The 17499-nt window shown below is 43.7% G+C and overlaps 1 protein-coding gene across 5 annotated transcripts in view; it reads left to right on the forward strand.

Moving 5' to 3' along the window:
• Nucleotides 1–17499, forward strand: part of bicral (BICRA like chromatin remodeling complex associated protein) — an 85690-nt gene that overhangs the window by 18320 nt on the left and 49871 nt on the right. For 2 of the 5 annotated variants that reach the window (XM_068045127.1, XM_068045125.1), the window contains exons 2-3: nucleotides 12601–12646; nucleotides 13566–13849. Coding sequence is in view for 1 of the 5 variants with exons in the window: in XM_068045130.1 (XP_067901231.1) it covers nucleotides 12606–12646 (41 nt within the window). In the remaining 4 variants the exon portion in view is untranslated. Of the gene's footprint in view, nucleotides 1–12600; nucleotides 12647–13565; nucleotides 13850–17499 lie in introns of those variants that run through there. The other 3 variants (XM_068045128.1, XM_068045130.1, XM_068045129.1) reach the window with 3 other exon arrangements.

Consider the following 17499-nt stretch of genomic DNA (forward strand, 5'->3'; position numbering starts at 1 on the left):
CCTGTACATGGACGACGTCGCTGTCTTCTGCGACCAGTTCGAACTGGCCTCGGGAGCCAAAGTTAACCACGGCAAGAGTGAGGCCATGTTCTTTGGGAACTGGGCTGACCGATCCTTTGTCCCCTTCACCGTCAGGTCAGACTACCTGAAAGTGCTGGGGATGTGGTTCGGAAGGGCTGGGGTCTGTGCCAAAACCTGGAAGGAGCGAGTAGCCAGGGTACACCATAAACTGAGCATGTGGGAGCAACAATCTCTCCATTGTGGGTAAGAACCTGGTCATCAGGTGCGAGGCACTCACGTTGTTGCTGTATGTGGCGCAGGTCTGGCCCATACCCCACTCCTGTGCCTTGGCGGTCACCCGAACCATTTTTTGCTTTATCTGAAGATCCAAAATGGACTGGGTCCGGAGGGACACAATGTTCAAACCTCTGGATAAGGGCGGGAAAAATGTACCCAATATCGCCCTCATCCTGATGACCACCTTCGTGTGCGGCTGCATCAAGTTGTGTGTAGAGCCCCAGTACTCAAACACCAAGTGTCACTACAGGCTGAGGTTCTATCTGTCCCCGGTGTTGCGAAGGATGGGTCTGATCACATTGCCGCGGAACGCTCCATCCAGCTGGACCGTGCCGTACCACCTATCCATCGTGGGAAAGTTTCTGCGGGAAAACACCTTTGACCACCAATCCATCAGGCCCTACGGGAAAAGGAGACAGTAGATCCTGTCGGATGGTTCCCCGAGCAGACTGCCAAAGTCATTTGGCAGAATGTCTCATCACCAGAACTTTCAAACAAGCACCAAGACGTAGCTTGGCTGGTGGTGAGAAGGGCCCTCCTGGTCAGATCCTTCCTGCACACCCAGAGTCTCGCCCCCTCCACATGCTGCCCTCGTGGGCTGCGGTGGGGAAGAGACAGTTGCCCACCTCTTTCTGGAATGTGTCTTTGATAAGCAGGTGTGGAAAGCGATGCAGTGGTTTTTGTCGAGGTTCATCCCAAGCAGCTCTGTAACACAGGGCTCTATGGGCTGTTCCCAGGGACGTAATAATAAGCATCAACTGCTCCTGGAGGACCATCAATTCGGTGAAAGACGCTCTTTGGTCTGCCTGAAACTTGCTGGTCCTCCAGTGCAAAGAGTTGTCCACGACCGTGTGTTGCAGACTGGCACATCCCAAGGTCCAGGACAGTGCTGAGGGATGCACTAAAGCTTGGGCAGCCGCTGCAAAGGCTCAGTGGGGAAAGACCACCAAAGTGAACTGAGGGGCTGGACCCATGAGAAACCCCTCGGGCTGTATACACCAATTATGGGTTTGCTGTAAAATGTACATGGCATGTAAAATGGAATGGAAGGGTTGTGAGGCAACTCACTCCTGTATTGAAGAAAACTGATTTCCTTTGCACTTTTTGGAATGCCAACTTGGTAGTGTTTTGTAATGCATTTTTTTTTACAGATTTTTATGAATAAAGTATATTTTTGGGGAAAAAAAGACAATAAGCAGATCTGTTAGTAATATAATGCAGTATAGAAAAGATAAATCTGGAATACTACATAAAAGTAGTCCATGACATTAGGACAAATGGGCACAAGTTCAAATTAATATTAGGAAAATTTAGTACTGATGTCAGTTCTTTACACAAAGAGTGATCAATGTAGGGAATTTACTTCTATGTAGGATATTGACGACATAAGCTCTAGAATAATTAAGAAACAGTTAGCTGCTGTGGTGGAAGGACTGCTGGGTCTCTCAGGATAGATGAGCCAAATGAGTGAGATTGTCAAAGGACAACAATCTGCTAGATCCTAATATAGCAGGATGCCTGGAATTGAGTGTGGATAAACTTTATCAACTTTGCTTCCAATTTCCACCCTTCTCTCACCTTTACATGGTTCATCTCTGACACTTCCCTTCCCTTCCTCGACCTCTCTGTCTCCATCTCTGGGGATAGGTTGTCTACCAATATCCATTATAAGCCCACTGACTCCCACAGCTACCTCGACTACACTTCTTCACACCCTACCTCCTGTAAGGACTCCATTCCATTCTCCCAGTTTCTCCGTCTCCGACGCATCTGCTCTGATGATGCTACCTTCCATGACGGTGCTTCTGATATGACCTTTTTCCTCAACCGAGGATTTCCCCCCACTGTGGTTGACAGGGCCCTCAACCGTGTCCGACCCATTCCCCGCACCTCTACCCTCACCCCTTCCCCTCCCTCCCAGAACCGTGACAGGGTTCCCCTTGTCCTCACTTTTCATCCCACCAGCCTCCATATCCAAAGGATCATCCTCCGCCATTTTCGCCACCTCCAGCGTGATGCCACTACCAGTCGCATCTTCCCCTCCCTTCCCCTGTCAGCATTCCGAAGGGATCGTTCCCTCCGCGACACCCTGGTCCACTCCTCCATTACCCCCACCACCTCGTCCCCGTCCCAGGTCACCTTCCCTTGCAATCGCAGGAGGTGTAATACCTGCCCATTTACCTCCTCTCTCCTCACTATCCCAGGCCCCAAACACTCCTTTCAGGTGAAGCAGCGATTTACTTGTACTTCTTTCAATGTAGTATACTGTATTCGCTGCTCACAGTGTGGTCTCCTCTACATTGGGGAGACCAAGCGCAGACTGGGTGACCGCTTTGCGGAACATCTCCGCTCAGTCTGCAAGCAGGACCCTGAGCTTCCGGTTGCTTGCCATTTCAACACTCCCCCCTGCTCTCATGCTCACATCTCTGTCCTGGGATTGCTGCAGTGTTCCAGTGAACATCAACGCAAGCTCGAGGAACAGCATCTCATCTACCGATTAGGCACACTACAGCCTGCCGGACTGAACATTGAGTTCAATAATTTCAGAGCATGACAGCCCCCCACTTTACTTTCATTTTTAGTTATTTTTTCTTCCTTTTTTTTTTACATTCCTTTTTACATTTTTTACAATCTTTTTTTGCATTTATTTCATTTCATCTTAGTTTGTTCAGTTTGCTTACCCACTGTTTTTTTCAGGTTGTTTTTCTTCAGGTTTGCACTTGCTGCTGTTCAATATTCAGTATATTCACACCTAATCTGTACTAATGCTTTGTCTTTCAGCACACCATTAACATATTGTTTGCCTTTTCTCCGTGACCTTTTGGTCAGCTATGTGGCCTGGTCCAATCTGCACCTTCTCCTTTGTTATCTCTTGCCCAACCCCCACCTCACTTGTTTATAATCTGTGACTTTTCTAATATTTGTCAGTTCCGAAGAAGGGTCACTGACCCGAAACGTTAACTCTGCTTCTCTTTCCACAGATGCTGCCAGACCTGCTGAGTGAATCCAGCATTTCTTGTTTTTGTGCCTGGAATTGATCCTGGTGTGAAACTTGCAGTCTGGTGCATGGAAACAAATTATAGGCAACATATTTAAACTCTTGGTTTGCAGTGGTTGGGGACATGCAACTGATTCTGTAGAGAGGTGCTGATAGTTTCCATAGGGATTTATTTAAGCTCATTTGTACAATGCTAATAGTGGCCCAAATTCAGGAAATTTGCAGATAATTGGCCTGCAGCTCAAGTCTGTCCTGCATCTCATGGATTACTTCCAACCTCTCACTGCTTTGATGAGGCTGCCACCTGAGGTGGATCCAGCATCTATCCTACTGTCCTACTCACTTTTGTATGATGCAGGTAGAAAGAGAGGTATAGGACCTGAAATAGAGGAAGAAAGAAAGGGTCTATAAGGAGAGATGATACATGTCTTAGCAAGTCTTACTTGATAAGCTAGATATCAAAGTGGCCTCAGCATAATGCCTGCTAGACCTTCTAGACGTTACAGCTTGATCCTATGGTAAATTTGTTCACTGTCGCCTTCTCCTCCCTCCCCCCACACCAAATGGGAAATTATTTGGAGAGAGGCATATTCCCATGTCAGCGTCAGTCAGAAGATATGCAGCCCTTTAGAAAAATAAATCTGAGCAGGACTCAAACCAGCCCCTGCTGTTGGTGTACCCTTTGTGGCAGATGTGAGTAGGTTTTCTGGAATTCAACCCCTGAACAAAGAGGCAAAAAAATTTGTTGAGGTGTGATGAAAATAATAGCTTTGGTTACAGTCCTGCATCATCACGTGCCAGATATATTGCGTTTATCGTATCCTAAAAGAAATAGGACAGTTAGGTTCAAGTTCAAGAGTTCCACGAAGATGATCAAGAGTCTGCTTAATCATAATTAAGTTTAAGTTTAAGATTAAAAATGGCAGGAGATCTCAGACCCGTGACATGCTCCTCTTGCTCAATGTGGGAGCTCAGGGACATGGCTGATGTCCCTGACTCCTTCACGTGCAGGAAGTGTGTCCAGCTGCAGCTCTTGTTAGACCGCATGATGGCTCTGGAGCTGCGGATGGACTCACTTTGGAGCATCCGCGATGCTGAGGAGGTAGTGGATAGCACGTTTAGCGAATTGGTCACACCGCAGATTAGGATTGCTGAGGGAGAAAGGGAATGGGTGACCAAAAGGCAGAGAAAGAGCAGGAAGGCAGCGCAGGTGTCCCCTGCGGTCATCTCCCTCCACAACAGGTATACCGTTTTGGATACTGTTGAGGGAGATGGCTCACCAGGGGAAGGCAGCAGTAGCCAGGTTCATGGCACCGTGGCTGGCTGTGCTGTTCAGAAGGGTGTGAAAAAGAGTGGAAGGGCTATAGTCATAGGGATTCGATTGTAAGGGGAGTAGATAGGCGGTTCTGTGGTCGAAAACGAGACTCCCGAATGGTATGTTGCCTCCCAGGTGCATGGGTCAGGGATGTCTCAGATCGGCTGCAGAACATTCTGAAGGGGGAGGGTGAACAGCCAGTTGTCGTTGTGCACATAGGCACCAATGATATAGGTAAAAAATGGGATAAGGTCCTACAAGCAGAATTTAGGGAGTTAGGAGCCAAGTTAAAAAGTAGGACCTCAGAGGTAGTAATCTCAGGATTGCTACCAGTGCCACGTGATAGAGTAGAAATGAAAGAATAATCAGGATGAATGCGTGGCTTGAGAGATGGTGCAGGAGGGAGGGGTTCAGATTTTTGGGACATTGGGACCGGTTCTGGGGGAGGTGGGACTATTACAAATTGGACGGTCTACACCTGGGCCGGACTGGAACCAATGTCCTTGGGGGTGCTTTTGCTAACGCTGTTGGGGAGGGTTTAAACTAATGTGGCAGGGGGATGGGAACCAAATGAGGTCAGTGGACAGTAAGCAGGTAGTAACTAAAGCCTGTAAGGAACTAGATAATGAAGTCAGCGTGACTAAGGGGAAGAGTAGACAGGGAGCAGATGATGAACGCAAAGGGACTGGTGGTCTGAGGTGCATTTGTTTTAATGCAAGAAGTGTAGTAGGTAAGGCAGATGAACTTAGGGCTTGGATTAGTACCTGGGAGTATGATGTTATTGCTATTACTGAGACTTGGTTAAGGGAAGGGCATGATTGGCAACTAAATATCCCAGGATACCGATGCTTCAGGTGTGATAGAGAGGGAGGTAAAAGGGGTGGAGGAGTTGCATTACTGGTCAAAGAGGATATCACAGCTGTGCTGAAGGAAGGCACTATGGAGGACTCGAGCTGTGAGGCAATATGGGCCGAACTCAGAAATAGGAAGGGTGCGGTAACAATGTTGGGGCTGTACTACAGGCCTCCCAACAGCGAGCGTGAGATAGAGGTACAAATATGTAAACAGATTATGGAAAGATGTAGGAGCAACAGGGTGGTGGTGATAGGAGATTTTAATTTTCCCAACATTGACTGGGATTCACTTAGTGTTAGAGGTCTAGATGGAGCAGAATTTGTAAGGAGCATCCAGGAGGGTTTTCCAGAGCAGTATGTAAATAGTCTAACTCGGGAAGGGGCCATACTGGACCTGGTGTTGGGGAATGAGCCGGGCCAGGTGGTTGACGTTTCAGTAGGGGACTACTTTGGGAATAGTGATCACAATTCCGTAAGTTTTAGAATACTCATGGACAAAGACGAGAGTGGTCCCAAAGGAAGAGTGCTAAATTGGGGGAAGGCCAACTATACCAAAATTCGGCAGGAGCTGGGGAATGTAGATTGGGAGCAGCTGTTTGAAGGTAAATCCACATTTGATATGTGGGAGGCTTTTAAAGAGAGGTTAATTAGCGTGCAGGAGAGACATGTTCCTGTGAAAATGAGGGGTAGAAATGGCAAGATTAGGGAACCATGGATGACAGATGAAATTGTGAGACTAGCTAAGAGGAAAAAGGAAGCATACATAAGGTCTAGGCGGCTGAAGAAAGACGAAGCTTTGAAAGAATATCGGGATTGTAGGCGCAATCTGAAACGAGGAATTAAGAGGGCTAAAAGGGGTCATGAAATATCTTTAGCAAACAGGGTTAAGGAAAATCCCAAAGCCTTTTATTCATATATAAGGAGCAAGAGGGTAACTAGAGAAAGGATTGGCCCACTCAAGGACAAAGGAGGAAAGTTATGCGTGGAGTCAGAGAAAATGGGTGAGATTCTAAACGAGTACTTTGCATCGGTATTCACCGAGGAGAGGGACATGACGGATGTTGAGGTTAGGGACATATGTTTGATTACTCTAGGTCAAGTCGGCATAAGGAGGGAGGAAGTGTTGGGTATTCTAAAAGGCATTAAGGTGGACAAGTCCCCAGGTCCGGATGGGATCTATCCCAGGTTACTGTGGGAAGCGAGAGAGGAAATAGTTGGGGCCTTAACAGATATCTTTGCAACATCCTTAAACACGGGTGAGGTCCCAGAGGACTGGAGAATTGCTAATATTGTCCCCTTGTTTAAGAAGGGTAGCAGGGATAATCCAGGTAATTATAGACCGGTGAGCCTGACGTCAGTGGTAGGGAAGCTGCTGGAGAAGATACTGAGGGATAGGATCTATTCCCATCTGGAAGAAAATGGGCTTATCAGTGATAGGCAACATGGTTTTGTGCAGGGAAGGTCATGTCTTACAAACTTAATAGAATTCTTTGAGGAAGTGACAAAGTTGATTGATGAGGGAAGGGCTGTAGATGTCGTATACATGGACTTCAGTAAGGCGTTTGATAAGGTTCCGCATGGTAGGCTGATGGAGAAAGTGAAGGCGCATGGGGTCCAAGGTGTACTAGCTAGATGGATAAAGAACTGGCTTGGCAACAGGAGACAGAGAGTAGCAGTGGAAGGGAGTTTCTCAAAATGGAGACGTGTGACCAGTGGTGTTCCACAGGGATCCGTGCTGGGACCACTGTTGTTTGTGATATACATAAATGATTTGGAGGAAAGTATAGGTGGTCTGATTAGCAAGTTTGCAGATGACACTAAGATTGGTGGAGTAGCAGATAGTGAAGGGGACTGTCAGAGAATACAGCAGAATATCGATAGACTGGAGAGTTGGGCAGAGAAATGGCAGATGGAGTTCAATCAGGGCAAATGCGAAGTGATGCATTTTGGAAGATCCAATTCAAGAGTGAACTATACAGTAAATGGAAAAGTCCTGGGGAAAATTGATGTACAGAGAGATTTGGGTGTTCAGGTCCATTGTTCCCTGAAGGTGGCAACGCAGGTCAATAGAGTGGTCAAGAAGGCATACGGCATGCTTTCCTTCATCGGACGGGGTATTGAGTACAAGAGTTGGCAGGTCATGTTACAGTTGTATAGGACTTTGGTTCGGCCACATTTGGAATACTGCGTGCAGTTCTGGTCGCCACATTACCAAAAGGATGTGGATGCTTTGGAGAGGGTGCAGAGGAGGTTCAGCAGGATGTTGCCTGGTATGGAGGGCGCTAGCTATGAAGAGAGGTTGAGTAGATTAGGATTATTTTCATTAGAAAGACGGAGGTTGAGGGGGGACCTGATTGAGGTGTACAAAATCATGAGAGGTATAGACAGGGTGGATAGCAAGAAGCTTTTTCCCAGAGTGGGGGATTCAATTACAAGGAGACACGAGTTCAAAGTGAGAGGGGAAAAGTTTAGGGGGGATATGCGTGGAAAGGTCTTTACGCAGAGGGTGGTGGGTGACTGGAACGCATTGCCAGCGGAGGTGGTAGACGCGGGCACGATAGCGTCTTTTAAGATGTATCTAGACAGATACATGAATGGGCAGGAAGTAAAGAGATACAGACCCTTAGAAAATAGGCGACAGGTTTAGATAGAGGATTTGGATCGGCGTAGGCTTGGAGGGCCGAAGGGCCTGTTCCTGTGCTGTAATTTTCTTTGTTCTTTATAATTGTTAACCTACTATGACCAAGCACATTTGTCTCCAGAAGTATAAATGACTAAGTAATAGCAGGGACTGCACTTCAAAAGTAATTAATTGTCTCCGAAGTGCTTTGTGACATCCTGAGGAATTGAAAAGTGTTTTATAAATGCAGCTTTATTCTTTGTAAGTTTCAAAGATCGTAACCAATGTTGTAAGTTTTCCATTCAGAAGGTGAAAATAGAAAATAAATATGTGCAGGCAGAGTTAGAAATGTTTCTCCCTGAATCGGACTATCGGACATTTACAACGTTCTGTGGATATGTTGCTGAAGTCAGTTGAGCCTCAGCTTACATTATCAATAGATGCATTGCATGCTAATGATTGTAGGTAAAGGTTTTCATTATTATCTCAACTGTGAAACTTATATTTTATGTAAAAAGAATTAATAAATTCAGTTCTTTCTTGTTTGTTCAATTATTGCATACAAATAGAGATCATACTGGAGGAGAAGGAAAAAGCCCTGTGATATTGATTCATTAAGAAATTCATGCAGTGGGTTCCCATTTTGGTCAGTTAACCTTTCCTCAGACTTATAGTGAAGGTTTGTTCTGAATTTTCTTCAACAGTCATAACTGTTGTCTATACAATCCAGAAAAAAACATCTTTTCATCCATTGATGCTTTGCTGTAATTCAATTCAATTTAATTTTATATTGTCAATGCATACTTGAGTAGTAATTATTGAAAAGTTTGAATTACATTTTGTGAAGTTTACCAAAGGTTTTGTTTTGCCTAGTCACCAACATCTTTTAGTTTTTGTTGTCTGTGTAGCAGTTCACCAAAGCCTAGTTGGGCTGGTTTTGTCATGGCAAATGCTCGATCAAGTACTAGCAATGATATCAGACCTGGTGGATGTTTCTTTAGAATCAGTTACCGAGTACCTTCACCAATGTGAATAAAGATTGAAATGTTTTTCCAGGTTGGTACTGGGACTTTCAGGTTTGAACTCCTTGTTTAGGCACTTTTGTTTACCTCGCTGTTGGTTCACCCTTTGTCTTCCAACATATAGAAATTGTCTATCAAGAGCCAGGATTTTATCTTCATATCAAGGAGTTCAAATAGAAGGAAGTAAAATGCAACACATTCATTATTTAACTGATACACCTGTCTCCTTAATAAAAGCGAAATACTGCGGATGCTGGAAATCTGAGTTAATGTTTCAAGTCTGTGACCTTTCATCAGAACGTTGATGAAAGGTCACAGACCTGAAACATTAGCAGTTTCTCTGTCCACAGATACTGCCAGACCTGCTGACTATTTCCAGCACTTTCTGTTTTTATTTCACCTGTCTGCTTAGTTGCTAATCAGTGAATTCCCTACACACAAAGATTAGTGCTGTTGCTTGTGGTATTATTCTCATTAAAACAGAACTGTGGAGGATATGACATTTTGCTCCAGATGTTAGAACTGCTTTGAATTATGAGCTTTGTTTGATCTTGAGTTTGTTTAACTGAGAACTACTGCTAGAATTTTAGTCTACTCTTATAATTCAGTACTGCTTATTTTGTAACTTAATTGAAGAATGGATAGTGCCTGATGTCTTTCAACAGTTTGGATTTCTTTTAGGAATAATTCTATTTAAATCCCACCACTTCCTTTCTGCTAATAGAAGCCCTTTGCAAGAGGTGAGTGGGACTGTAGTCTGATTAAGGATGTAGTCACCTGGAATTAAGGCAGTCTCAGCAGATTCATTTTCTATATATGATTGGTCATTAAGCCAATCTGATTTGAGATAGGGTAATGCCTACATTTAATCTGGTTATTTAAATTCTGTTTGTAGAAGGCTAATGATATTCCTATGATAACACAAGTTATTTTATGATTTTCTATAGCTGTTACATATTGTGACTAAAAGTATAAACTGCACAAGCTAGTGTTGGTTCAGTATTTCAGCTTACAGAACACCAAATGCACATTTAACAAAAATATTATGCATAAATACAGTCACTTTGAATGATGGGATGGGGATATTTTGGTAGCTGGCACTCCGTGTCCATCAAGTTGTTTATCACACATATTACATTTGAAAAATGCTAGTGAGAGAAAGCTATGTGTAAGTGCCTTTATAATGATTTATTATGATGAGTTATAAATAGAATGCCAAATTAACAAAATAAATTGAAAATATCCAACAATTTACTCCCCATATCCTTTAAGAACATAAGAAATAGGAGCAGAGATAAACCATATGCTCCCTTGAGCCTGCTCTGTCATTCAGTATGATCATGGCCGATCTTCTGCTTCAACTCCACTTTCCCACACAATCCCCATATCACTTGATTCTCTGAGAGATCAAAAATCTATCTATCCCAGCCCACTTTCCCCTGACCCCTCCACCCTCGCCTCCAGCAATAAGTCTGAGGAGCTCACGGACTTCTTTGTCACTAAGATTGAGACCTCCGATCAGCTGCCTCTGTGTGTCCCTCCTTCCACTAGCCCACCTGGCCAAACTTCTTATAATGCTCCCCGCTGCCCTAGCCCTGAACTCGCATCTTTCTCTTATCTCCCCTCATGCCCTCTCTGAGCTCATCTTGTCCATGAGACCCACCTCCTGTTCCCTCGATCCTATTCCCACTAAACTGCTGATCACCCAACTTCTACTGCTGGTCCCCGTGTGTTGTCCATCTCTTTAAATCTGCCGTCATCAACCTTCAAAAAACCAACCCTTGACCCCACCGCCCTTGCAAACTACCGTCCCATCTCCAACCTCCCTTTCCTCTCCAAAGTCCTTGAACGTGTTACCTTGCAAATTCGTTCCCATCTTTCCCGGAACTCCATATTTGAATGGCTCCAATCAGGTTTCTTCCCTGCCATAGTACTAGAACAGTTCTTATCAAAGTCGCAGATGACATCCTATGTGACTGTGACAAAACTTTCCTCCTTGTCCTTCTTGACCTGTCTGCATGCAGCCTTTGACATGATTGACCACATCATCCTCCTCCAATGCTTCTCTGCTGTCTTCCAGCTGGGTGGGACTACTCTCACCTAGTTCTATTCTTATAGATTGCAATGGCTTCTCTTCCTGCTCCTGTATCTTTACCTTTGTTGTCCCCCAAGGATCTATGCTTGGTTCCCTCCTATTTCTCATCTACATGCTGCCGAAAGAATGGCATTAGTTTTCACATGTTTTCTGACGACTCTCAGCTCTACCTCACCACCACTTCTCTTGACTCCTCCACTGTTGCTAACTTACCAGAATGCTTATCCGCCATCCAGTACTGGATAAGCAGAAATTTCCTCCAATTAAATATTGGGAAGACTGAAGCCATTGTTTTCAGACTCCAGTCCAAACTCCGTTCTCCAGCTACTGACTCCATTTCTCTCCCTGGTAGCAGTGAGATTAAGCCAGTCTGTTCGCAACCATGGTGCCACATTTGACCTTGAGATGAGCTTCTGACCTCATATTTGTGCCTATTTCCTCCTCTGTAACATCACCTGACTTTGCCCCCCTCAGCTCATTTGCTGCTGAAACCCTCATTCATGCCTTTGTTACCTGTAGACTTGACTATTCCAATGCACTCCTGGTTGGTCTCCCTCATTCTACTCGTCATAAACTTGAGGTCATCTAAAACTCTGCTGCCTGTGTCTTAACTTGCACCAAATCCTGTTCTCTTATCACCCCTGTGCTCGCTGACCTACATTGGTTCCCAGTCAAGCAACATCTTGATTTTAAAATTCTCATCCTTGTTTTTAAATCCCTCCATGGTCTTGCCCCTCCCTATCTGTGTAATCTCCTCCAGCCCCACAATCCTACGATAGCTGCGCTCCTCTAATTCTGGCCTCTTGTGCATCCCTGATTTTAATCGCTCTGCCATTGCTGACTGCGCTTTCAGTTGCCTAGGTGCCATGCTCTGGAATACCCTCCCTCCACTTCTCTGCCTCTCCATCTTGCTTTCCTCCTATAAGACACTCCTTAAAACTTATCTCTTTGACCAAGCTTTTGGTCATCTGACCTAAGAGCTCCTTTTGTGGCTTGGTGTCATACTTTGTTTTGTAATGCTCCTGTAAAGCGCTGTGGGACTTTTTATTAGGTTAAAGGTGCTATATAAATATAAGTTGTGGTTGTTGTTGTTGAATATGTTCAATGATGGTGCATCCACTGGGGTAGAGTATTCCGAAGATTCACAACTCTCTGAGTTAGTTTACTTAATATTAGAAGCCTTGAACTGAAAAGTCGGACACGAACACTATTATACAATTTAAAAGAAAATTATTGGCCCTAGAAATTGATCATACTGTGGAGGCCCTAATAGCAGGGTTCATGTTCACCCAATTTCGTTTGCTAATCCATGGTAATGCAAAATTCTGAATAAGGTGTATAGTTTTGTAATTGCTGGTGGAAAGCAAAAAGTATTATTCTAATCCTATGTCTTTTCTAGTTGTCATGGATGATGACGATGACCGTGATTTGCGAGATGTTATAGGGTAAGTATTTTCTTCATCATATTGTATATAATTTAATTTGCAAATTGATTTAAATGTTGTGTCAGCTTGGTCCAGACGTTTGTGGGGTTTAAAGCCCCACTCCAGGATTTGAACGTGTAACCTAGGCTGACACTCCAGATCAATACTGATGGAGTACTGTAGTGTTGGAGGTGATATCTGTTCGATAAGATGTTAAACTGAGAGTTCATCTGGTTGTTTAGATGGATGTAAAAGATCCCTATAGAACTGTTTGAAGAAGAGGGGAGTTTTCTCAACGGTACATTTTCTCAATGTACCGTTGCCAACATTCTCCATTCAACAAATACCACCAAAAAACAGATTATTTGGTCATTCATTCATTTACTCGTTGTGGGTCCTTACTGGAAGCAAATAGTCTGCCATTTTTGTTACATAACAGTAGTGACTGCACATAGCTGTGAATGCTTCAAGATCTCCTCAAGACATGAAAGCTGCTAGATAAGTACAAATTCTTTCCTGTAATAGTCTGGTTAAGTTTGGTACCATAGTGTAGCAGTAATGTAAACATGAGTATGCAGATATCTAAAGCCAAATTTTACAAGGCTTTGCTATCAGTTTGGAACCTTGTATGCAGTGTGCATTTTTGTAGCTTGCCGTATTTTACAAAGTGCTATTTGTGGGCACTGATAGAGACCACAGTACAGGTAAACTCGAGCCTGATTTACTTGGGCTAATTTTGTCTCGTGTTGAATTTCACAAGGTTGAACAAAGGACTGCCTCCTATAAACTGGTTTCATGACAGCTGAACAGGCCTGGCTTGCTTTTGTGAAAAAAAATTAAAACCAAATTGTTGCTGCAGTTATTTTTTGTTGCCGTTATTTATCTACTTCTGCAATTAACATCTGGCATACTTTTTATCTCCTGCATTGAATCATTGGAGGTGAATTTCTGGGGCAGAGGGAAGTTCTTCTCCTCGCCTGTTGTAACTTCCGTGTCAGGAGCCAAGTAACCACAGAAAAAGGCATAAATGGAATTTCACCCCCATTATTGCTAAACCCTTCAATTTTTCTAAGCAACCATTCCAGTAGTCTTGACAATTGGTGCTGCATTGGAAGTTTCAGCTGACAACATTGGGAGGATGGAAATCCATTTGGCTGTTCCGATCGTGCTGCATGACTTGGAGGAGGAGGAGGAGGAGGAATAATGATGGGACAATATCTTCAGGTGCGAAGTTACTGTTTTCCCTCCTGTTCATGACTGTAATGATGTTGGAGGTGTATTACTGCACATTCTTCAGCTACTGCAGGCTACTAATTGCAGCTCAGTGTAAAAAAAAAAGGCCTTGTGCACCTGCATTAGCTTCCATATGAAGGCTGTCCATATAGGATACTAATCCCTTGCTCATAAATCAGATATACATCACCCTGTTCTGATCTATCCTACTCTTATCTTGCCTCCTCTGCTTGCTCCTCATTTGCACATCTAGGAACATTGGAACATATGAGCATGAGTAGGCCATTCAGCCCATCGAGCCTGCTTCACCATTCAGTACGATCATGGCTGATCATCCACTTCAATGCCTTTTTCCCACACTATTCCCATATCCCTTTATGTCATTGGTATTTAGAAATCTGTCAGTCTCTACTTTAAACATACTCAATGATTTGAGCTTCCACAGCCTCTGGGGTAGAGAATTCCAAAGATTCACAACCCTCTGAGTAAAGAAATTTTTCCCCATCTCTGTGCTAAGTGGCTTCCCCCTTATTTTGAAATTGTGTCCCCTGGTTCTAGACTCCCTAGCCAGGGGAAACATCTTAACCTGCATCTACCCTGCCTATCCCTTTAAGTATTTTGTAGGTTTCAATGAGATCACCTCTCATTCTTTGAAACTCGAGAGAATACAAGCTCAGTTTCCCCAATCTCTCTTCATAGGACAATCCCGCCATCCCAGGAACAAGTCTGGTGAACCTTTGTTGCACTCCCTCTATGTCAATAATATCCTTCCTAAGGTAAGGAGACCAAAGCTGCACACAGCACATAAAGTGTGGTCTAACCAAGGTTCTATACAATTGAAGCAAGACTTCACTACTTTTGTACTCATATCCTCTTATGATGAAGGCTAACATACCATTAGCCTTCCTAATTGCTTGCTGCAGCTGCATGCTAGCTTTCAGTGACTTATTCACGAGGACACCCAGGTCCCTTTGTACATCTACTCTTTCTAATCTCTTACCATTTAAAAAACACTCTGCACATCTGTTCCTGCTACCAAAATGGATAACCTCACATTTTTCCACATTCCATTCCATCTGCCACGTTCTTGCCCACTCACTAAGTCTGTCCAAATCCCCTTGAAGACGCAAAGCGTCTTCCTGAGAACACACATTCCCACCCAGTTTTGTGTCATCTGCGCGAGAATGACCCATTTATTTCTACTCTATGTTTTCTACCTGTTAACCAATCCGTAATCCATGCCAGTATATTACCTCCTATCCCATGTGCTTTAATTTTGCTAACCAACCTCCGTGGGGGACTTTATCAAAAGGTGTCTGAAAATCCAAGTATACTATGTGCACCGACTCCCCTTTATCAATTCTGTTAGTAACATCCTCAAAAAACTCCAACAGGTTCATCAAACATGATTTCCCATTCATAAATCCATGTTGACTATGCCCAGTCAGATCATTATTATCCAACTGTCCATTTATCACAACCTTTAGAATAGATTCTAACATTTTCCCTACTACTAATGTAAGGCTAACAGGTCTGTTTTCACTGGAACGACGGAGGTGGAGGGGCGACATGATAGAGGTTTACAAAGTTATTAGCGGCATGGACAGAGTGGATAGTCAGAAGCTTTTTCCTAGGGTGGAAGAGTCAGTTACTAGGGGACATAGGTTTAAGGTGAGAGGGGCAAAGTTTGGAGGGGATGTGCGAGGCAAGTTCTTTACACAGAGGGTGGTGAGTGCCAGGAACTTGCTGCCGGGGGAGGTGGTGGAAGCAGGTACGATAGCGACGTTTAAGAGGCATCTTGACAAATACATGAATAGGATGGGAATAGAGGGATACGGTCCCCGGAAGTGCAGAAGGTTTTAGTTTAGGCAGGCATCAAGATCAGCGCAGGCTTGGAGGGCCGAATGGCCTGTTCCTGTGCTGTACTGTTCTTTGTATAGTTCCCTGTTTTCTCTCTCCCTCCCTTCTTAAATAGTGGGGTGACATTTGCTACCTTCCAATCTGCAGGAACTGTTCCAGAATCTATAGAAGTTTGGAAGATGATCACCAATCCATCCACTATCTCCATAGCTACCACTTTCAACACTCTGCAATGTAGAATATCAGATCCTGGAGCCTTATCAACCTTCAGTCCCATTAATTTCTCCAATACAGCCTTCTAACTAATATTAATTTCCTTCATTTCCTCATTCTGCCTAGTACCTTGTATCTCTAATTCTGGGAGATTTCTTGCATCTTCCTCATTGAAGACAGACACAGCTTCTCTGTCATTTTTCTATTCCCCATTATAAATTCTCCTGACTCTGCCTCCAATGGACCCACATTTGTCTTAGGCAGATGTTTCCTTTTTCCGTACCTATAGAAGCTTTTACAGTCCGTTTTATGTTTTTACTAGTTTACATTCATATTCTATTATCCCTTTCTTTATCAGTTTCTTGGCCCTCCTTTGCTGTATTGTAAAATCCTCCCAATCCTCAGGTTTACTAATATTTCTGGAAACTTTATAGGCCTTTTCTTTTAATCTTATACAATCCTTAACTTTCTTTGTTAGCCACGGTTGACTGCCTTTACCTTTGGGGTTTTTGTGCCTTGAAGGAATGTATCGTTGCTGTAAACTATATAATAATTACTTGAAGACTATCCATTGTCTATGCACTGTCATACCTTTTAATGTATTTTTCCAATCCACCTCAGCCAATTTGCCCCTCATACCTTCATAATTTCCTTTGTTCAAATTTAACACCCTGGCTTCAGATTGAACTACCTCACTTTCAAACATAATGTAAAATTCTATCATATTGTGGTCACTCATCCCTAAAGGTTCTTTTACAACAAGATAATTAATTAGCCCTTTCTCATTACATAATACTAGATCTAAAATAGCCTATTCTCTAGTTGGTTCCACAACATACTGCTCTAGAAAACCATCCCTAACACACTCCAAAAATCCGTTCTCCACAGCATTAGTGCTCATTACGTTTACCCAGTCTATGTGCACATTGAATTCACCCATAATTACTGTATTACCCATGCTACATGCTTCTCTAATCTCCTGATTAATACCATGCCCCACACTACCACTACTGTTTGGTGACCTATAAACAACTCCTACCAATGTTTGCTGCCCCTTGCTGTTTCTTAGCTCCACCCAAACAGATTCCACATTTTGTTCTTCCGATCTGAGATCCTCCCTTACTAATGTATTGATCCATCCCTTATTATCAGCACAACACCACCTCCTTTTCCTTTTTTCCTGTCCTTCCTAAATGTTGAATATCCTTGAATATTCAGTTCCCAGTCTTGGTCACCCTGCAGCCACGTTTCCGTAATGGCAATTAGATCATACCCATTTACCTCTATTTGTACTTTTAAATCATCTACCTTGTTGCGAATGCTGTGTGCATTCAGCTAGAGTGCCCTTAACTTTGTCTTCTTGACATTATTCTGCATTCTAAACCAAGTTGATACTTGCCTTTTAATGTCACGCTATTTTTCTACCTCCTGTTATCAGCTTTACTTCCTTCCAATTTGAGCTGCCCCTCAGGTTCCCATCCCCTTGACAAGCGAGTTTAAACCCTCCCCAACAGCACTAGCAAATCACCCTGCGAGGATATTAGTTCCGGTCCTGTTAAGGTGTAGCC

This window comes from Heterodontus francisci, chromosome 13, assembly GCF_036365525.1.
Source record: "Heterodontus francisci isolate sHetFra1 chromosome 13, sHetFra1.hap1, whole genome shotgun sequence".
In the NCBI taxonomy this organism is placed as follows: Eukaryota; Metazoa; Chordata; class Chondrichthyes; order Heterodontiformes; family Heterodontidae; genus Heterodontus; species Heterodontus francisci.